The sequence below is a fragment of the Ranitomeya variabilis genome, chromosome 3 (assembly GCF_051348905.1).
Source record: "Ranitomeya variabilis isolate aRanVar5 chromosome 3, aRanVar5.hap1, whole genome shotgun sequence".
Taxonomy (NCBI): Eukaryota; Metazoa; Chordata; class Amphibia; order Anura; family Dendrobatidae; genus Ranitomeya; species Ranitomeya variabilis.
Window position 1 is genome coordinate 21,301,813 of NC_135234.1, and position 18,977 is coordinate 21,320,789.

Below are 18,977 nucleotides of genomic sequence, written 5' to 3' on the forward strand. Positions count from 1 at the left end.
TGCAGATGTTGTCCTTGATGGGATTTGAACCCAGGACCCCAGCGCTGCAAGGCTGCAGTGCTAACCACTGAGCCACAGTACAGTGCTAACTACTGAGCCACCATGCTGCCCATAAACCACATATATATATGGTTGTCCGGAATGAAATATTAATAATTTATCACGGTCCAGAACCTGGCACGATATCTGGAGACAAGACTGAAGAAAGATCTCAATGTGAGGAGCTGGAGCAGCACAGTACTGTAACCAGTGAAGTGACTGCAGCAGGAATCTGAGCTGCAGTACCTAATAATGGTCACTATGTGGTGTATGGTTTGGTACGCTGAACTTATTAGTAGCCTTCCCGATCATTGGCCATTGTAAATATTAACCTGATCTACTGACGAATGAGTAAAGCACTTGTTCCTCAGCTGATTGTGCCCTAAAAATCATCATTTTTGGCATCAGATCTCCCCATGGAAGTGATACCCAAACTGTATGAGGGACGGACAAACATATTAGAAATAACTCAATCTGTATGCAGTTTGCATTGGTCAGCGCAAAATAGTCTTAAAACGACCGAGGATTGTTTATTGATCAGAGGTCTTTATGCGCAGAAATCTGACAGCGTAAAACCCAGCGTTAGCCTTACACATACTACAAACTGCTACCGTGCCAGACTTCCCCAATTTTTAGAACCATCTCGTCATCATAATGCGAACCATTCCTTTCTTCTGTCTCCTCTATGTTCTCTTTGGAGTGGTGATGCGAATGAGCAGCTGAAATGCTACTGAAAGCTCTGTCCTGTTTTTAGACTTTATTGTCTTTTGTCATGGTTTGTGCTAAACTTTTGCCTACTGCTCTTGAAGGTAATTTCTCACATATAGTGGAGGATGCGGGCAACAAATTAATAGAGGGATCCAGGAACGATCAGTAAATTATCACCTAAGTTGGAAATAACACTTTTGTTAATAGTCTAGAAGAAATATCAGAGATGGACTAAAATCCCCTATCCACATTAGAAAGCCATCTCTCCTGACTTCTCTGTATACAGGAGAAATTCTCCCAGTCAAGCGCTCCTGTGTATTATGTAAGAAAGCCGTTGCCAGCACGCCGGATCCTTCTCTCCCCCGACATAATCTATTAGATGTACACTATCAAAGAGTTCCAATCGACCTCCCCATCGCCTCGTCCACCTCTCGTCTCCGGATATGTATTTTCACTCCATCACAAGTGTGATATTAAGTAACACGAAGATTATTTGCTCAGTAACATCTATTATACTGTGTTGACTTTGGTATTACGAGATAACTACGGGGAGTAACAGAAGACATGTGGCCACCGAGGGTAGGCAATTACGGGTCATTTATGGATGGGTTCACGGCCGCTCACAAATGTACCCAATACATGCTGTACAGACCGCTTTGCACACACAATGGGGGATTCTGACTACATTAAAACTTTCATGCTTCTGGATTCGAACCTTGAGCCTGTGTTTTGTGCTTGGCTTCTCTGTCCGCTGAGCCACAGCAGACATCTTTTCTCTGGGTGTTTAGGTTCTGTTATCCTGACAGCAGCCTGTTAAGCATAGCACAGGTGTTCACATTTGTCTTCCCGATCACCTTTTGGGTACGACCTTATATTCTTTACACTGCTGACATTTACTGCTGGTGATAGTCTCATTTGGATATCCAGCCATTCTTCTGTAGTTTAAAGCCAGAGAGTGAAATTCCAGCTAGGGTTAATCTCTTTGCTGTTTCTGTTCTTTACTCTGCACCTATCTTCTGTTTAATTTTAGTAAGTAGGCAGCATTTTAAATAACTATGTATTTTATTTAGTGGTTTCTGTTACTCACTCTAGCATCTTTTCTTTTTCAGCACACTTTCCCTTTTGTTGGTAAATTTACACTCTGCTCTGCCCTAGGAGAAACGCTAAGCACTTGATGGCCTTTCAGGCAGCTTAGGTCTGAGTAGCCATTGTTTAGTCTGCGATTAGGGCCATCTCAGCTCACACAGGAGCCACTAGGGACTGCGGGATCAGGATCTCTAGTCTGTACAGGAAGCGGCAGAGTCAGCTGTAGTTTTTAGCTTTACATATTATCCCGAGTGCTACACTAGCATAACAAAAACTTAGAAAACCCTCCAGTAATTGACTTTACTATTTTTTTTTTTAATATATCCTGCGTACACAATGATATGTATAAACTGAAGGTGTCTCAAGGTTAGGCCCTCAACACTCCAAACTCATATATCAATAGTCGTTAATGTGCATTCCCAAAATATAAAAGAGTTAGGAAACACAACAATTTCATTTTTTTAATGTAGTCAGGATCCCCTATGAAATGGAAGTAGTAGACTATTCCTCAATGCTGTAAGTGTGGAACAGTCCACTATACACATACAACAAGGGATTCTGACTACACTAAGAATAAGTAAAGTAATTTACCTAAGAAACTTACACAATGGTAATTATATACTCACGTAGTTTAGGTGACAGTATAGGGCAGGTTTTTAAGTCCACTTCTTTCTGGGACGTCTGTTCCACAAGAGGCTCCAGTCTATTGTCCTCCGTTTTCTTCTCCAAGGGTGGACACTTCCAGAAGTTTTCCACCGGGGCTCTGAATTTGGGAGTGTAGCGTGTGCTGTCCTTTATGTAGAAGCTGGCCCAGCCAACGATCGTTAAACATATGGCAATAAAAAGCATGAGCCGAATCTGGCAGATGAGGTTGCCGATGGCGCCGGTCAGTCCCATTACTACTATTCCTTCTCAGGACCAATGGTGTTGAGTGCAAATATAGACAGGAGATCAGCGGCGACTTCTTCAGGTCACCTCCTCGATCTTTCACGTAGAAACTTCATCTCGCAACAGGCTGAATGAAGAGATTCACATCCCATAACCATCATCTGGAGAATCCGATCTGCAGATATAGAGGGGAATAAATATTGGTTAGCCAAGCAGGAATCATCTCATCGGAGGAGGTGTCAGGAGTCTGACTCCCGCCTATCAAATATGGATACACCATCCTATATTAAAGTCAGGAAAAAACCCCATTAAAGTGGCCTAAGACAGCTGAGGATTTCTAGCAATGCAAACATTTAGCTTCCGTTCTGTCCAAGAAAATATTTAAAAATATTTATGTTAAAGCTCTTATATAGACCGGTGTGTTATTTACTCACTTACAAAAACTTTCACTTAACAGGCCAGAACCATAAAGTCCACAGCGTATCGGAAAGCCTCAGTGTTACCAGGAGCGACTAATACATCAGAATGCAATCACGGTAACTGTCTCTTTAATGGGGCACTCCGGTCTAAGCACATTATCAGTGTGTAACCTCCATCACTAGACCCCCTCCGATCACCAGAATGAGCGGTTTTGTGATCCTCCTTCTCTGCCGGAGTCAAGACCGCAACCAGTAGGCTACATAAATTACACATTTTCTTGTACATAGTAATAATAAGGAGTATGCTGGCATATCCAATAATATAAACACAATATCATAGTTTAACACAAGAGCATAGTTTGGTGTTTTCCTGACTAGTTTTCCACTGTTTTTCTGCTTTTATCTGTACTGCTTATGCCCATTTAGTATGTGCTCCATGGACAATGTAACCAGATGTACATCTTGTAAGATGTCTGCATGTCTTGGGGGTGAATATATCTGCGCTCAATGTCAGCGAGTTGCATGTTTGGAAGCCCAGGTAATGGATCTAAATGTGCAGTTTGCAACACTCAGTAGCACTGCAAACCAGGAGAGGAGTTTAGAACTCACTGAGCAGAGCTGGCTGAGACCAGTGATAAGGAGGAGTGTGGAGGTGGGGAAGATCAGGACCCAGAACTACGTAGTTGGGTGACAGTTACAAGGGGTATTGGGAAAAGTATCAGGGAACTCGGTCCTCATCTGGCACAACCTAGGAAATATATCGGTGGATATTAGGAATTAAATACCAGGACTAGCATCACCGCAGTGCACCCAGGACCGGGATCACCGCAGCGGGCCCAGGACCGGGATCACCGCAGCGGGCCCAGGACCGGGATCACCACAGTGCGCCCAAGACTGGGAGCATCGCAGCGGGCCCAGGACTAAGATCACCGCAGTGCGCCCAGGACTGGGATCACCGCAGTGGGCCAAGGACCGGGATCACCACAGTGCACCCAGGACTGAGAGCATCGCAGCAGGCCCAGGACCGAGATCACCGCAGTAGGCCAAGGACCAGGATCACCACAGCGGGTCCAGGACTGGGAGCATCGCAGCGGGCCCAGGACCTGGATCACCGCAGCGGGCCCAGGACTAGCGTCACCGCAGCGGGCCCAGGACTGGGATCACCACAGCGGGCCCAGGACTAAGATCACCACAGCGGGCCCAGGACTAGCATCACCGCAGCGGGCCCAGGACTGGGATCACCACAGCGGGCCCAGGACTAAGATCACCGCAGTGGGCCCAGGACTGGGAGCATCGCAGCGGGCCAAGGACCGGGATCACCGCAGTGGGCCAACGACCAGGATCACCGCAGCGGGCCCAGAACCGGGATCACTACATCAGGCCCAGGAAAATAACTGCTGTAGGAAGGAGGGAAATAGGAATACAGCAAAGGCAAGACAGATGTTGGTGATAGAGGACTCTATAATTAGGTGGATAGACAGGGTTATCTGATGTAGTGAACGGGAATGCCGAACAGTGTGTTTTCTGCCGGGTTCGGCATATTGCAGATCGAACAGACAGATTGCTGGGTGGACATGGGGAAAACCCAGAGGTCATTGTTACACATCGGTACCAATGACAAAGTTAGAGGGAAGTGTAAAGTCCTTAAAAATGATAACAGGAAACTAGGAGAGACACTGAAGGCCAGGTCCTCCAAGGTGGTGTTTTCAGAAATACTGCTGGTGTCTAAAGGCCCCGTCTCACACAGCGACGCTGCAGCGATACAGACAACGATGCTGATCGCTGCAGCGTCGCTGTGTGGTCGCTGTGTGGTCGCTGGGGAGCTGTCACACAGACAGCTCTCTCCAGTGACCAACGATCAGGGGAACGACTTCGGCATCGTTGAAACTGTCTTCAACGATGCCGAAGTCCCCCTGCAGCACCCGGGTAACCAGGGTAAACATCGGGTTACTAAGCGCAGGGCCGCGCTTAGTAACCCGATGTTTACCCTGGTTACCAGCGTAAATGTAAAAAAAAACCAAACAGTACATACTCACCATCTGTTGCCCGTCAGGTCCCTTGGCGTCTGCTTCCTGCTCTGACTGAGCCGCCGTACAGTGAGAGCAGAGCGCAGCGGTGACGTCACTGCTGTGCTCTCACTTCTCACTTTACGGCGGCTCAGTCAGAGCGGGAAGCAGACGCCAAGGGACCTGACGGGCAACAGATGGTGAGTATGTACTGTTTGTTTTTTTTTACATTTACGCTGGTAACCAGGGTAAACATCGGGTTACTAAGCGCGGCCCTGCGCTTAGTAACCCGATGTTTACCCTGGTTACCAGTGAAGACATCGCTGGATCGGTGTCACACACACCGATTCAGCGATGTCAGCGGGACCTCAACGACCAAAAAAAGGTCCAGGCCATTCTGACACGACCAGCGATCTCACAGCAGGGGCCTGATCGCTGGTACGTGTCACACATAGCGAGATCGCTATGGAGGTCGCTGTTGCGTCACAAAACTAGTGACTCAGCAGCGATCTCGCTAGCGATCTCGCTATGTGAGACGGGGCCTTTACTGCTTAGAAATTGGTGTAGGAAGGAAGGGTTTGGGTTCATGGAGAACTGGGCCGACTCTTCTGTCGGCTACAGGCTCTACGGTAGGAACGGGTTGCACTTCAATTTGGAATGTGCAGCTGTGCTGGGGTAAAAAATGGTCAGACGGATGTAGAAGCTTTTAAACTAGGATCTGGGGGGAACGACGGTAGTTGTACTAAAAGGGGGACTGGTAGAGTAGACAGAGTGAGGAAGGATGAGTTAATGATGGGGGGCTGGAATATGCAAGGAACATAGGAAGGTGAGAAGGAGTAATACATGTGCTAATAGTATTAAATGTCTGCTGGCAAATGCAAGAAGTTTTGGAAACAAAATTAACTGGAGACTCTTATGTCGGTCACAGAATACGATGTGGTGGGCATTACGGAAACTTGACGAAAGCCATAACTGTGTGACAACCATAGAGGGTTACACTACACTTACAAAGGACAAGAAAGACAGAAAAGGTGGAGGGGTGTATTATAATTAAATCCAACTTCAGACCTGTGCTCAATGACGACACTGCGGGGAGCTGCGACAATGTACAGTCACTGTGGATAAACCTACATGGAGACGGCAATAATGGAAAGCTGCTAATTGAAGTTTGCTACAAGCCTCCTAATATAGCTGAACAGATAGAGGATGAAATACTGCAACAAGTTAAAAAGGCAGCAAATAATAATATGATTTTTATTATGGGGGATTGTATCTATCCAGACTTTCAATGGGACATAGAATCTTCTGGTTGTGGTAAAAGTTGCAAGTTCTTATCCGCAGTTCAGGACAATTACCGTATTTTCCGGCGTATAAGACGACTGGGCGTATAAGACGACCCCCTAACTTTACCAGTTAAAATATAAAATCTTCTTAAAAGTCGGGGGTCTTCTTATACACCGTATGTCGTCTTATAGGGCCGGTGAATATGTGCCTTTTGGGGGGGGGGGAGTGATCCTGATGACGACGAGGGGGCGTTTCACAGGAAAGTGAGTATCCCCCATTACCTTATCGTAGCGCTGCAGCGTGGGGTCTCTGTGCTGGGAGCGGCGGCTGCTGTGCTGTGGTGCGGCGGCTCCTCTTCTGCAGTGTGGGGCCTCTGTGCTGTGGGGTGGCGGCGGCGTATCTTCATGCAGTCGGGGCTCCTCCGGCATCTCCTTAAAGCCTGGAGGCCCTGCCGGCAACTCCATCGGTGCAATGCGGGGGCCTCCGGGAAAATGGCCGCTGCTCAGATTCAGATCTCGTCCCGAGATCTCGGGAGACGAGATCTGAATCTGAGCAGCGGCCATTTTCCCGGAGGCAGCTCAATAGGTGCGATGCGGTGGCCTCCGGGAAAATGGCCGCTGGGGGCTGCGCATGCTCAGATTCAGATCTCGTCCCGAAATCTCGGGACACGAGATCTGAATCTGAGCAGCGGACATTTTCCCGGAGGCACCGATGGAGTTGCCGGCGGGGCCTCCAGGCTTTAAGGAGATGCCGGAGGAGCCCCGACTGCATGAAGATACGCCGCCGCCCCACAGCACCAGAGGCCCCACACTGCAGAAGAGGAGCCGCCGCCCCACAGCACAGCAGCCGCCGCTCCCAGCACAGAGACCCCACGCTGCAGCGCTACGATAAGGTAATGGGGGATACTCACTTTCCTGTGAGACGCCCCCTCGTCGTCATCAGGACCACTCCCCCCCCCACCCACCATATACACCCGGCGTACAAGGCGATTCCCGGCGTATAAGATGACCCCCGACTTTTAAGAAGATTTTCAGGGGTTAAAAAGTCGTCTTATACGCCGGAAAATACGGTACCTCTCTCAGCTAGTAGATGAACCAACCAGGGAAGGTAATCTGCTGGATCTCGTCCTGTCACATAGACCAGGTACAATTTTAGATCTACTGGTCAGGGAGAATTTGGGATGCAGAGACCATAATATGCTTAGTTTCAAAGTATTATTCAATAAAACATTCAAAAGGTGAAACGCAAAAACCCAGAACTTTAGGAAAGCGAACTTCAACAAATTAAGGGAAGAGCTTAATGAAGTAGACTGGGACCATATCATGGTAACTGGGGATGCCGACCATAAATGGGGCATGTTTAAGGATACACTACTAGAATCCTGGAGAAAACTTCTACCCTTTAGTAATAAAATGTCCAGGAATAAAAAAAGAAACCATTAAGGATAAGACAGTACAAAGTTTAATGAGCCAAAAACAAAGGGCATTCAACATTTTGTAGGTTGAGAATACAGAAAAAGCATTTCAGGAGTATAAAAATTTCAATAATAAATGTAAAAAAGAAATCAAGCTGCAAAGGTATCGACAGAGAAACAAATTCAACCAGCAACATTAAAATAAATCCCCAAAAATGTTATAAATACATCAAGGCCAAAAAGAGAAAAAAAAAACAGATGGTATCGGCCCCTTAAAAGACAGTAATAACAAGATAATTATAGAGGACATACAAAAGGCTGAGATATTAATCAGGCACGTCTCATCCATGTTTACCAATGAACTATCTGTTCCAGTGATGCTTCATCAAGGTAAAAATCAAAGTTCACTACCTGATATAACTAGTTTAACACAAAAAGAGGTACGCCTGCGTCTGAGCAAAATAAACAGTAGTTGACAGACCGCTGTATCTCATATTCTTAGACTTTTTTGTAAACGAATATATTAAAAGTTAATTTTTAATTAATTAATCACACCCTGCCTTTTGTACTATAACGGGTGGTGCCACAGGATTGGAGGATGGATCACGTGGTACCGATAATTAAGTAAGGTAAGTAGGTGGTCTGACATCAGTAATGTGACATAAATGAGGGCATAATAAGAAATGAGCTGCAGAGAATAATATAATATGAGCAACAAACATGGATTTATGAAGGATAGGTCGTGTCTAACTAACATGTTGGGTATCTATGAGGAGGTGAGTGCAAATCTGCGGCTGATGTGATTTATCTGGATGATCCTGCACCACATAACAGCCCTATATTGAAGCTACCGAAGTCGGGACTGGGGGAAACTATATGCAGATGGGTAAGGAATTGGCTAAATGATAGGAGGAAACAAAGTCGTCATAAATGATATGTTCTCTAAATGGGATATAGTCAGCAGTGAGGACGGCAGGGATCTTTACTGGGAGCAGTGAGGACGGCAGGGATCTGTACTGGGAGCAGTGAGGACTGCAGGGATCTGTACTGGGAGCAGTGAGGACCGCAGGGATCTGTACTGGGAGCAGTGAGGACCGCAGGGATCTGTACTGGGAGCAGTGAGGACCGCAGGGATCTGTACTGGGAGCAGTGAGGACCGCAGGGATCTGTACTGGGAGCAGTGAGGACCGCAGGGATCTGTACTGGGAGCAGTGAGGACCGCAGGGATCTGTACTGGGAGCAGTGAGGACCGCAGGGATCTGTACTGGGAGCAGTGAGGACCGCAGGGATCTGTACTGGGAGCAGTGAGGACCGCAGGGATCTGTACTGGGAGCAGTGAGGACCGCAGGGATCTGTACTGGGAGCAGTGAGGACCGCAGGGATCTGTACTGGGAGCAGTGAGGACCGCAGGGATCTGTACTGGGAGCAGTGAGGACCGCAGGGATCTGTACTGGGAGCAGTGAGGAACGCAGGGATCTGTACTGGGAGCAGTGAGGACCGCAGGGATCTGTACTGGGAGCAGTGAGGACCGCAGGGATCTGTACTGGGAGCAGTGAGGACCGCAGGGATCTGTACTGGGAGCAGTGAGGACCGCAGGGATCTGTACTGGGAGCAGTGGGGACCGCAGGGATCTGTATTGGGAGCAGTGGGGACCACAGGGATCTGTACTGGGAGCAAAGGGGACCGCAGGGATCTGTACTGGGAGCAGTGGGGACCGCAGGGATCTGTACTGGGAGCAGTGGGGACCGCAGGGATCTGTACTGTGACCAATTCTTCTTAATCTCTTTATTAATGACCTTGTGGATGGGACAGAGTAAAGTGTCAGTCTGATTATTATTCTTTGCTGACGACACCAAACTATGTAGGATATTAAAATCTGACCCTGACATTACAATATTACAGAACAATCTGGATAAGACGTCTGATGGGCAAACACTCGGCAAAGGAGGGTTAATGTAGATAAATGTAGAGTAATCACTGAGGACGGAGTAAAGGTACCTTCACACGAAGCGACGCTGCAGCGATAGCGACAACGATGCCGATCGCTGCAGCGTCGCTGTTTGATCGCTGGGGAGCTGTCACACAGACCGCTCTCCAGCGACCAACGATGCCGAGGTCCCCGGGTAACCAGGGTAAAAATCGGGTTGCTAAGCGCAGGGCCGCGCTTAGTAACCCGATGTTTACCCTGGTTACCAGCGTAAAAGTAAAAAAAAACAAACAGTACATGCTCACCTGCGCGTCCCCCAGCGTCTGCTTCCTGACACTGACTGAGCTCCGGCCCTAACAGCACAGCGGTGACGTCACCGCTGTGCTTTCACTTTCACTTTAGGGCCGGCGCTCAGTCAGTGTCAGGAAGCAGAGGCTGGGGGACGCGCAGGTGAGCATGTACTGTTTGTTTTTTTTACTTTTACGCTGGTAACCAGGGTAAACATCGGGTTACTAAGCGCGGCCCTGCGCTTGGTAACCCGATGTTTACCCTGGTTACCAGTGTAAAACATCGCTGGTATCGTTGCTTTTGCTTTCAAACACAACGATACACGGCGATCTGACGACCAAATAAAGTTCTGGACTTTATTCAGCGACCAGCGACATCACAGCAGGATCCTGATTGCTGCTGCGTGTCAAACACAACGATATCGCTATCCAGGACGCTGCAACGTCACGGATCGCTAGCGATGTCGTTTCGTGTGAAGGTACCTTTATCCTATAGCTGCATATACATTAGATGGGAGAATACTCGGGTCTACAGAACAAGAGGACGGGGGATTCTGGTTACAAATGAGCTGAGCAGCAGCACTCAATGTCAAGCAGCAGCCGCAAAAGCAAACAAGATTTTAGGTTGTATAAAAAGAGATAAAATCCTGTGATCCCAACGTATTATTACCCCTATAAGAATCACTGCTGAGGCCACATCTAGAATATGGGATCCAGCTTTGGGCCCCAAATTTTAAAAAGGATGTTCCAAAGTTAGAATCAGTTCAAAGGCGGCAACTAGATTATTACACGGAATGGAGGCCTCTCCTATATTACACGGGATGGAGGCCTCTCCTATATTACACGGGATGGAGGCCTCTCCTATATTACACGGGATGGAGGCCTCTCCTATATTACACGGGATGGAGGCCTCTCCTATATTACACGGGATGGAGGCCTCTCCTATATTACACGGGATGGAGGCCTCTCCTACATTACACGGGATGGAGGCCTCTCCTATATTACACGGGATGGAGGCCTCTCCTATATTACACGGGATGGAGGCCTCTCCTATATTACACGGGATGGAGGCCTCTCATATATTACACAGGATGGAGGCCTCTCATATATTACACGGGATGGAGGCCTCTCCTATATTACACGGGATGGAGGCTTCTCCTATATTACGTGGGATGGAGGCCTCTCCTATATTACGCGGGATGGAGGCCTCTCCTATATTACACGTGATGGAGGCCTCTCCTACATTACGCGGGATGGAGGCCTCTCCTATATTACGCGGGATGGAGGCCTCTCCTATATTACACAGGATGGAGGCCTCTCCTATATTACATAGGATGGAGGCCTCTCCTATATTACATAGGATGGAGGCCTCTCCTACATTACACGGGATGGAGGCCTCTCATATGTTGAGACATTGGGAAAGTTGGGTTTTGTTTAGTTTCGAAAAAAGTTGCCTCAGCGATCTCATTTACATGTATAAATATATGTGTGCTCAGTACAAAGGACAGAGCATGACTTATTCCTTCCAAGGACCATACTAAGGACCAGGGGGCTCGCATTATAGGTGGAAGAAAGGCGATTCTGGCAGCTAAATGGGAAAGGGTTCTTTACAGTTAGAGCAGTTAAAATATGGAATGCCGACCACAAGAGGTAGTCAGTCGCAGAGCTGTAGGAGAGATCGGCGCAACATAGACACTTGTGGTCTTTCCTGATGAAGAAGTCTTCTGTATGTTGTAACGTGTAGAATAAACCACTATCCATTTGACAGTCTGGGATATACAGGGGCTTCTCACAAAATTAGAATATCATCAAAAAATTAATTTATTTCAGTTCTTCAATACAAAAAGTGAATCTCATATATTATATAGAGTCATTACACACAGAGTGATCTATTCCAAGTGTTTATTTCTGTTAATGTTGATGTTTACACTGTGTTCCAAATTATTATGCAAATAATATTTCCTCCTATTTTCTCTAAATTACCTATCTGAATTGCACTCATGTTGAGGATTATGGCTTACAGCCAATGAAAACCCGAAAGTCATTATCTCAGTAAATTAGAATTAACAATAAACACCTGTAAAGGCTCCTAAGTGTTTATAAAGGTCCTTAGTCTGTTTCAGTAGCTTCACAATCATGGGGAAGACTGCTGACCTGACAGATAACCAGAAGGCGTCACTGACACACTCCACAAGGAGGGGAAGCCACAAAAGGTCATTGCTAAAGAAGCCGGCTGTTCACACAGTGCTGTATCCAGGCACATTAATGGAAAGTGGAGTGGAAGGAAAAAGTGTGGTAGAAAAAGGTGCACAAGCAACCGGGATAACCGCGGCCTGGAAAGGATTGTTGAGAAAAGGCCATTCAGTAATGTGGGGGAGATTCACAAGGAGCGGACTGCTGCTGGAGTCATTGCTTCACCATACACAGACGTATCCAGGACATGGCTACAAGTGTCGCATTCCTTGTGTCAGCCACTCATGACCAATAGACACCGCCAGAAGCGTCTTACCTGGGCCAAGGAGGAAAAGAACCGGACTGTTGTCAGTGGTCCAAGGTGTTGTGTTCAGACGAAAGTAAATTTTGCATTTCATTTGGAAATCAAGGTCCCAGAGTCTGGAGGAAGAGTGGAGAGGCCACAATCCAAGCTGCTGGAGGTCTGGTGTGAAGTCTCCACAATCAGTGATGGTTTGGGGAGCCATGTCATCTGCTGGTGTAGGTCCACTGTGTTTTATCAAGACCAAAGTCAGCACAGCCATCTACCAGGACATTTTAGAGCTCTTCATGCTTCCCTCTGCTGACAAGCTTTTTGGAGATGGAAATGTCGTTCTCCAGCAGGACTTGGCCAATGTCCACACGGACAAAAGTACCAATACCTGGTGTACAAACAACAGTATCACTGGGCTTGATTGGCAGCAAACTCGCCTGACCTTATCCCCATAGAGAATCTATGGAGTATTGTCAAGAGGAAGATGAGACACCAGACCCCACAATGCAGATGAGCTGAAGGCTGCTATCAAAGCAACCTGGGCATCCATAACCCCTCAGCAGTGCCACAGGCTGATCGCCTCCATGCCACGCCGCATTGATGCAGTAATTGATGCAAAAGGAGCTGCGACCAAGTATTGAGTGCATTTACTGAACATACATTTCAGTAGGACAACATTTTGGATTTTAAAATCATTTTTCAAGCTGGTGTTATAAAGTATTCTAATTTACTGAGATAATGACTTTTGGGTTTTTGATTTGCTATAAGCCATAATCATCAACATTAACAGAAATAAACACGTGAAATAGATCACTCTGTATGTAATGACTCTATAGAATATATGAGCTTCACTTTTTGTTTTGAAGAACTGAAATAAATTCACTTTTTGATGATATTCTAATTTTATGAGAAGCGCCTGAATGTCTCATCACTGATCAGCAAGCGCGGAAATCATCCACAAACTTCTCCTTTCTTTCCTGGACCGCAAGAGGTAGTAATGGCCGACACTATAACAGCTTTTATACCAGGGCCGGATGATTGCCTCAATACACAGAACATTGCTGGTTATAGTTAAACAAGATGGTGGCCCGATTCTAACGCATCGGGTATTCTAGAATATGCATGTCCATGTAGTATATTGCCCAGCCACGTAGTATATTGCCCAGCCACGTAGTATATTGCCCAGCCACCTAGTATATTGCCCAGCCACCTAGTATATTGCCCAGCCACCTAGTATATTGCCCAGCCACCTAGTATATTGCCCAGCCACCTAGTATATTGCCCAGCCACCTAGTATATTGCCCAGCCACCTAGTATATTGCCCAGCCACCTAGTATATTGCCCAGCCACCTAGTATATTGCCCAGCCACCTAGTATATTGCCCAGCCACCTAGTATATTGCCCAGCCACCTAGTATATTGCCCAGCCACCTAGTATATTGCCCAGCCACCTAGTATATTGCCCAGCCACCTAGTATATTGCCCAGCCACCTAGTATATTGCCCAGCCACCTAGTATATTGCCCAGCCACCTAGTATATTGCCCAGCCACGTAGTATATTGCCCAGCCACGTAGTATATTGCCCAGCCACGTAGTATATTGCCCAGTCACGTAGTATATTGCCCAGCCACGTAGTATAATGCCCAGCCACGTAGTATATTGCCCAGCCACGTAGTATATTGCCCAGCCACGTAGTATAATGCCCAGCCACGTAGTATAATGCCCAGCCACGTAGTATATTGGCCAGTCATGTAGTATATTGCCCAGCCACGTACGTAGTATATTGCCCAGTCATGTAGTATATTGCCCAGCCACGTACGTAGTATATTGCCCAGTTACGTAGTATATTGCACAGCGACACGTAGTATACAGACTTAAAATAAAAAATAAACATATACTCACCTTCCGAAGGCCCCTTGAAGTCCTGGCGCCTGTGTGCGGTGCATGCGACAGCTTCCAGTCCCAGGGTTGGTATGAGCGCAGGACCTGTGATGACGTCGCGGTCACATGACCGTGACGTCATGGCAGGTCCTTCTCACATACCATCCTTGGCATCGGAACCTGCCGCTTGCATGGAGCGGTCACCGGAGCGTCACGAGGAGCGGGAAAGGTGGCGGAAGGTGAGTATATAATGATTTTTTATTTTTTTTAACATTAGATATTTTTACTATTGATGCTGCATAAGCAGCATCAATAGTAAAAACTTGGTCACACAGGGTTAATAGCGGCGGTAACGGAGTGAGTTACCCGCGGCATAACACTGGCATTAACCCTGTGTGAGCGGTGACTGGAGGGGAGTATGGATGGGACACTGACTGCGGGGAGTATGGAGAAGGCGCCGGGCACTGACTGCAGGGGAGTAGGGAGGGGCTAATCGGACTGTGCCCGTCGCTGATTGGTCACGGCAGCCATGACAGGCAGCTGGCGCGACCAATCAGCGACGCGGGATTTCCGTGACGGAAGTTGCCGACAGAAAGACGGAAGTACCCCTTAGACAATTATATATATAGATTAGTGACAAATGTACAATTGGTCGAGAAAGGTTGAACATGATGGACTGTGGGCTTTTTTAACCCCTTAGTGATGGAGCCAAATTTTAAAAATCTGACCAGTGTCAATTTATGTGGTAATAACTCTAAATCGCTTCTACAAATTCCAGTGATTTTGAAATTGTTTTTTCGTGGCACATTATACTTTATGATAATGGTAAATTTAGGTCGATACGTTTTGTGTTTAGTTTTACAACGCATCCGCTGCCCATTGTGAGTTCCGGGGAGGAGGGGGCGGAGTTTTGGCCGCGCATGCGCGGTCGAAAATGGCGGACCCGACGCACAAAAAAGTTACATGGAACGTTTTTTTGTGCGTCGCGACCGTCAAACACACAACGCATCCATCGCACGACGGATGCGACGTGTGGCCATACGCCACAATGCGTCGCTAATGAAAGTCTATGAAGAAAAAACACATCCTGCAGACAACTTTGCAGGATGCGTTTTTTCTCCAAAACGATGCATTGCGACGTCCGTCACAAAATGCAAGTGTGAAAGTAGCCTAATTTTGCATTTAGCATTTTAGGAGGTTTAAAAATGTAGCAATAATTTTTTCATTTTTTTCATGGAAATTTACAAAATAATTTTTTTTAGAGACCTATCCAAGTTTGAAGTGACTTTAGGGGTCCTATATATTGGAAAAAAACAAAACAAAAGTGATACCATTTTAAAAACAGCACCCCTTGACATATTAAAATTTGCCGTCACGTAGTTTGTTAACCCTTCAGGTGATTTTCAGGAATTAATGCAAAGTGGCATGACAGAATTAAAAAGTATAAGTGTAAGATTAAAAACAATTGGGTGTTGGAAAGGCGTACAGTTTGCACAGGCGCTCTCCGTCCGGTATACCCGGGGTTTGTATGTCTTACAGCCTATTTCTATTTTAAATAAATACTATGTGATTTTATCTCTTGGAGCTGGATTCCCGTTTTTCCACATGTGCAGCTCAGGATCAGTACAGGGTCAGTAATGTATGTACAAGACGACACTATCAGCAGAACAGAAGATTGATTATATATGTAAATCTATAGCAGAACTGTAAATCTTCCCTAGGGCATGTTGTTTAGCAGTGCAGCCGGTCTATCTGGTGCGGCCAGTAGAGTTTTCTGGATTCTACATCTATCTAACCTCAGCAGAGCAACAAAAGAGAAGTGTTTACATGTAAATTGTAAAATATTGTATGTTATTAAGTAATAGAAAAGCTGCTGAATATTGAGGGACAAGGTGAACAATGCTAAAAAATATGTACCAGTGCAATTCATATAAATCATAGGAGTTATTTTCATTCTGCAGCTGAAAACTATACTGAATGGTGCAGATATATATGAATACTGTTCCAGAATGAGGAGACTACATAAGGTCAGACCAACGTGTACATCCTGGTGTCAAACCTATTAGGTACAATCACCATATGCCTGGGTCAGCAAAGGTCTAACATTCACCTGCCGCTTACAGTGATGAGATGAATAATAACCGTGTCCCTGCACCCCTGGATATAAAGGACACTCTACAGGTCTCGGGAAATTGACTTTTTTTTTTTTTTTTTTAATCTATGGATTTTTTTTTTCAACATTTAAATAAAAATAAACCTATACATGTTTGGTAAAAGTGAACCCGTAATGACCTGGAGAATCATAATGGCAGGTCAGTTTGAGCATTAAATGAACATGATAATAAAAAATCCAAAAAACAGTTGTGGGATTGCACAATCCGTCCCACAAAAAGCAAGCCCACAACTATTATCAGAAGCCACCTCACAACTACTAACAGAAGCCACCTCACAACTACTAACAGAAGCCACCTCACAACTACTAACAGAAGCCACCTCACAACTACTAACAGAAGCCACCCCACAAGTACTAACAAAAGCCACCTCACAACTATTAACAGAAGCCACCTCACAACTATTACCAGAAGCCACCTCACAACTACTAACAGAAGCCACCTCACAACTACTAACAGAAGCCACCTCACAACTACTAACAGAAGCCACCTCACAACTACTAACAGAAGCCACCCCACAAGTACTAACAAAAGCCACCTCACAACTATTAACAGAAGCCACCTCACAACTACTAACAGAAGCCACCCCACAAGTACTAACAAAAGCCACCTCACAACTATTAACAGAAGCCACCCCACAACTATTACCAGAAGCCACCTCACAACTACTAACAGAAGCCACCCCACAAGTACTAACAAAAGCCACCTCACAACTATTAACAGAAGCCACCTCACAACTACTAACAGAAGCCACCCCACAAGTACTAACAAAAGCCACCTCACAACTATTAACAGAAGCCACCTCACAACTATTACCAGAAGCCACCTCACAACTACTAACAGAAGCCACCTCACAACTACTAACAGAAGCCACCTCACAACTACTAACAGAAGCCACCTCACAACTACTAACAGAAGCCACCTCACAACTACTAACAGAAGCCACCTCACAACTACTAACAGAAGCCACCCCACAAGTACTAACAAAAGCCACCTCACAACTATTAACAGAAGCCACCTCACAACTATTACCAGAAGCCACCTCACAACTACTAACAGAAGCCACCTCACAACTACTAACAGAAGCCACCTCACAACTACTAACAGAAGCCACCTCACAACTACTAACAGAAGCCACCCCACAAGTACTAACAAAAGCCACCTCACAACTATTAACAGAAGCCACCTCACAACTACTAACAGAAGCCACCTCACAACTACTAACAGAAGCCACCTCACAACTACTAACAGAAGCCACCCCACAAGTACTAACAAAAGCCACCTCACAACTATTAACAGAAGCCACCTCACAACTATTACCAGAAGCCACCTCACAACTATTAACAGAAGCCACCCCACAACTATTACCAGAAGCCACCTCACAACTACTAACAGAAGCCACCTCACAACTACTAACAGAAGCCACCCCACAAGTACTAACAAAAGCCACCTCACAACTATTACCAGAAGCCACCTCACAACTATTACCAGAAGCCACCTCACAACTACTAACAGAAGCCACCTCACAACTACTAACAGAAGCCACCTCACAACTACTAACAGAAGCCACCTCACAACTACTAACAGAAGCCACCTCACAACTACTAACAGAAGCCACCTCACAACTACTAACAGAAGCCACCCCACAAGTACTAACAAAAGCCACCTCACAACTATTAACAGAAGCCACCTCACAACTACTAACAGAAGCCACCTCACAACTACTAACAGAAGCCACCCCACAACTACTAACAGAAGCAACCTCACAACTATTACCAGAAGCCACCTCACAACTATTACCAGAAGCCACCTCACAACTATTAACAGAAGCCACCCCACAACTATTACCAGAAGCCACCTCACAACTACTAACAGAAGCCACCTCACAACTACTAACAGAAGCCACCTCACAACTACTAACAGAAGCCACCCCACAACTATTAACAGAAGCCACCTCACAACTATTACCAGAAGCCACCTCACAACTATTACCAGAAGCCACCTCACAACTACTAACAGAAGCCACCTCACAACTATTAACAGCAGCCACCTCACAACTATTAACAGAAGCCACCTCACAACTATTACAAGAAGCCACCTCACAACTATTAACAGAAGCCACCTCACAACTATTAACAGAAGCCGCCTCACAACTATTACCAGAAGCCACCTCACAACTACTAACAGAAGCCACCTCACAACTATTAACAGCAGCCACCTCACAACTATTAACAGAAGCCACCTCACAACTATTACAAGAAGCCACCTCACAACTATTAACAGAAGCCACCTCACAACTATTAACAGAAGCCGCCTCACAACTATTACCAGAAGCCACCTCACAACTACTAACAGAAGCCACCCCACAACTATTAACAGAAGC

At 46.2% G+C, this 18,977-nt stretch overlaps 1 protein-coding gene across 3 annotated transcripts in view; it reads right to left on the bottom strand.

The window, feature by feature from the left end:
• B4GALT4 (beta-1,4-galactosyltransferase 4) overlaps positions 1-18,977 on the bottom strand; it is a 163,870-nt gene that overhangs the window by 33,938 nt on the left and 110,955 nt on the right. For all 3 annotated transcript variants that reach the window (XM_077293731.1, XM_077293729.1, XM_077293730.1), the window contains one exon: positions 2,460-2,896. In XM_077293731.1, coding sequence (XP_077149846.1) covers positions 2,460-2,730 — 271 coding nt within the window. In that variant the 5' untranslated portion in view covers positions 2,731-2,896. The remainder of the gene's footprint in view (positions 1-2,459; positions 2,897-18,977) is intronic.